The sequence below is a fragment of the Hakea prostrata genome, chromosome 2 (assembly GCF_041222555.1).
Source record: "Hakea prostrata isolate BN-2017 chromosome 2, UWA_Hpros_2, whole genome shotgun sequence".
Classification (NCBI taxonomy): domain Eukaryota; kingdom Viridiplantae; phylum Streptophyta; class Magnoliopsida; order Proteales; family Proteaceae; genus Hakea; species Hakea prostrata.
In genome coordinates this window covers 17866023-17869239 of record NC_142601.1, presented here as the reverse complement: position 1 = coordinate 17869239, position 3217 = coordinate 17866023, and the positions used below count along the sequence as shown (strand labels likewise).

At 40.1% G+C, this 3217-nt stretch overlaps 1 protein-coding gene and 1 non-coding gene across 2 annotated transcripts; one reads left to right on the top strand and one right to left on the bottom strand.

Moving 5' to 3' along the window:
* Nucleotides 1-304: 304 nt before the first annotated feature.
* On the bottom strand, nucleotides 305-766 carry LOC149023930 (uncharacterized). Its single transcript, XM_089143380.1, has one exon. It carries the CDS (start codon nucleotides 764-766, stop codon nucleotides 305-307), a length of 462 nt encoding a protein of 153 aa, XP_088999506.1.
* A 1148-nt stretch (nucleotides 767-1914) lies between these two features.
* LOC149023929 (small nucleolar RNA R71) lies at nucleotides 1915-2021 on the top strand. The gene has a single exon (XR_016171858.1). It is a non-coding gene; the product is annotated as a small nucleolar RNA R71 (small nucleolar RNA).
* Nucleotides 2022-3217: the final 1196 nt, after the last annotated feature.

The window sequence follows — 3217 nt, the reverse complement described above, 5'->3', positions numbered from 1 at the left end:
TTCACCCAAATAGGCATACCTAAGGTGTCCTGGAAGAGGCTTCAATTCTAACACAGGAGGCTCTTCAATTGATGGCTTAGGAGATTGAGTTGCATGCTCAGATAATACAAGAGGATCAAATCCATTCTTTCTTAATGTCTCAGCTGGTCTTGCATCTAACCATTTAATGTAGCTACCTGCTTCATCACCCACTTGTGAAATTTCAGATGTTAATGAAAGCTCTAATGGATCTTTACTACCCTTTGTCTCAACTTCTTCTAAAACCAGCTCCTCTATGATATCTACCATTGAGCATTGCTCTATCTCATCTGGAGATTTCATTGCACGGGAGAACATTGAAAGTGACTTGCTCTCCATTTACCCTCATAGTTAATTCTCCTTTATGCACATCAATCAAAGTCTTTCCAGTGGCCAAGAAGGGTCTTCCAAGAATGATGGGCACATCTCTATCGGCTTCAAAATCAAGAACAATGAAATCAGCGGGGAAGATGAACTTATCAACTCTTACCAAGACATCTTCAATTTTTCCTTCGGGATGAGCTAAGGATCTATCGGCCCGGTGAAGTGTTCTTGTAGTTGGCCTTGCTTCTCCCACACCAAGCTTCTTGAAGATTGACATTGGCATAAGGTTAATGCTAGCTCCAAGGTCACAAAGGGCTCTCCCAATATAATTTTCTCCAATAGCACAAGGAATGGTGAAACTCCCGGGATCCTTTAATTTTTGAGGAAGCTTGTTCAGCAAGAAGGCACTACTCTCTTGTGTCATGGCTCTTGTTTCAAACTCTCCAAATCTTTTTTTTTAGAAAGGATGTCTTTCATGAATTTCACATAATTTGGCATTTGTTCAAGTGCTTCTACCAATGGTATATTGATGTGGAGCTCCTTCAAAACATCCAAGAATTTCTTGAACTGATGGTTTTGTTGCTGCCTTTGAAATCTTTGAGGAAAGGGGGGTGGTTTATAAGGCACTTTTTCTGGAGAACCCTGTTGCAATGGAGCTGTGGCTGGTGGTTCAACACTTTGGTGTTCAAAATCAGATTGGTCTTTTTGAACAGCCACTTTGGATCTTCCTTTTCCCTTTCTTCTTGGACAGGATTAGTTTCCTTCGGTTGATTGGACTTAACATGAGGTGGCTCTATATATTTCCCACTCCGTAATGAAATAACCTTGCAATGCTCTTTGCCTTCCCGCCTAGGATTTTCAGTATCACTTGGCAGTGATCCTTGAGGTCTGTTGCTTAAAGCATTAGCTAGCTGCCCAACTTGATTCTCCAAATTTCTCAATGAAGCTGCTTGGCTCTGAATAATTGCATCATTCTTTGCCATGTATTCTTTCAATAGGAGCTCAATTGATGAAGAAGGTTCTATAGGCTGAATCTTCACTTGCTGTTGAGCACTTGGAAGTTGGTAAGGTCTAGTTGGGGTAGATGATGGGCCTACATTCTGTCCTTGACCATTCCAAGAGAAGTTAGGGTGCTGCCTCCAACCAGGATTATAAGTGTTGGAATATGGGTTATTAGCTTTGCTGAAATTACCAACATAGTAGGCTGATTCTGGGTTAGATGGACAACTATCAAAGACATGCTCCCCACCACAATATGTACAAGAGACTGCTAGATTTTGTTGTGGTTGTACAATTGCAGCCAAGTTTACAGATTTTAACACACTAGTGAGAGATGAAACTTGTGCGATTAAGGCATCACTTGCATCCAACTCATAAATTCCAGCCACCCTCTTACTTGCAGCAGTTCTTTCAGCTGGCCATTGGTAGTTGTTGTTGGCCATCCTTTCCAAAATTTCATAAGCCTCATTGTAAGACTTTGCCAATATAGCCCCATTGGCTGATGCATCAACTATGGATCGAGTTTGTCCACTTAAACCATTGTAGAAAGTCTCCATCTGAATCCAATGAGGAATGCCATGATGAGGACATTTACGCAAGAGCTCCTTAAACCTCTCCCATGCCTCATATAAAGACTCACTATCCAACTGTTGAAAACCAGTTATGTCATTTCTGAGCTTGGCATTCTTTGTTGGAGGGAAGTACTTCATCAAGAACTTCTCTACCAAGTCATTCCATGTAGCTACTGATTGGGGAGGTAAGGAGTTCAACCACGCTCTTGCTCTATCCCGCAATGAATAAGGGAATAGCTTCAATCTCAAAGCCTCTTCGGTTGCTCCGGGTATCTTGAAAGAGTCACTTACTTCCATGAAGAGTCTAAGATGGAGATGAGGATCTTCCGTTGAAAGCCCACCGAATTGTCCCACGGTTTGAAGCATTTGGAACATCACCGGCTTAAGTTCAAAATGTAAGGCTTGAATATCTGGCCGTACTATGCTTGGATTCAGCTCCATGCAACATGGGGACGGCGTATGCTCCGATGGCTCTATCTCTATCATCACCCTCAGCTGCCATATTAGTCTCATTATTATTCAATCCATTTCTCACTGCTTCAGCCATTGTTGGAACTGCTGCTAGGCCTCGTTGCTCCCTTCTTCTAGCTCGAAATGTCCTTTCTATTTCGATGTCAAAGGGTGCCAACTCTTGATCGAGCAGCGTGTTCATACAAGGGTAAAAACACCCGAGAATAAAAGGAAACTAATATCAAAGTAAAGAAATTTCAGTAGATAAAACAAAAACTTACTTCTACACTAATTATCAAAGACAAAATTCCCCGACAACGGCGCCAAAAACTTGTTGCTTGTATCTCAAGATATTACGCAAGTATACGTATCGCAATCAAGTAATAAATGATAAGTACAAAATCGATCCCACGGAGAATTATATCCTTAACTTTCAATGTAAAAGTAAAATTGATTTAAATGAAATTAACAAGGTTGATTGGTATTTGTCTAACTAATTAACCAAATGACAAGTAAAGAAAACTAAGGAACTAAAATATAGATTTGAGCAATGGAAGAAACTTAATGAGTGACAAGTGTGTTAGGAATCAAGTTTCCCTTCCCCTGAATTTTAAAAACACAAATACTAAAGCAATACTACAACCCCAAGATAAATCAAGAACTTGGAATGAATGGCAATATGGTATTTTCCAATACACATAAGCTAGCATCCTAAATCAACATCAGCATATTCCTATGAAGAATTGAATTAAGAATGCAATTTAAACCCAATCCAATCAATGGTAATGTGAGGTAATTGGGTATTCCTACCCAACCTACTAATTAACACAACCTAATTAAAGATGATGCTAACT

Coding starts and splice junctions, on each gene's coding strand:
- LOC149023930 (XM_089143380.1), bottom strand. CDS start 766: ATGACACAAGAGAGTAGTGCCTTCTTGCTGAACAAGCTTCCTCAAAAA.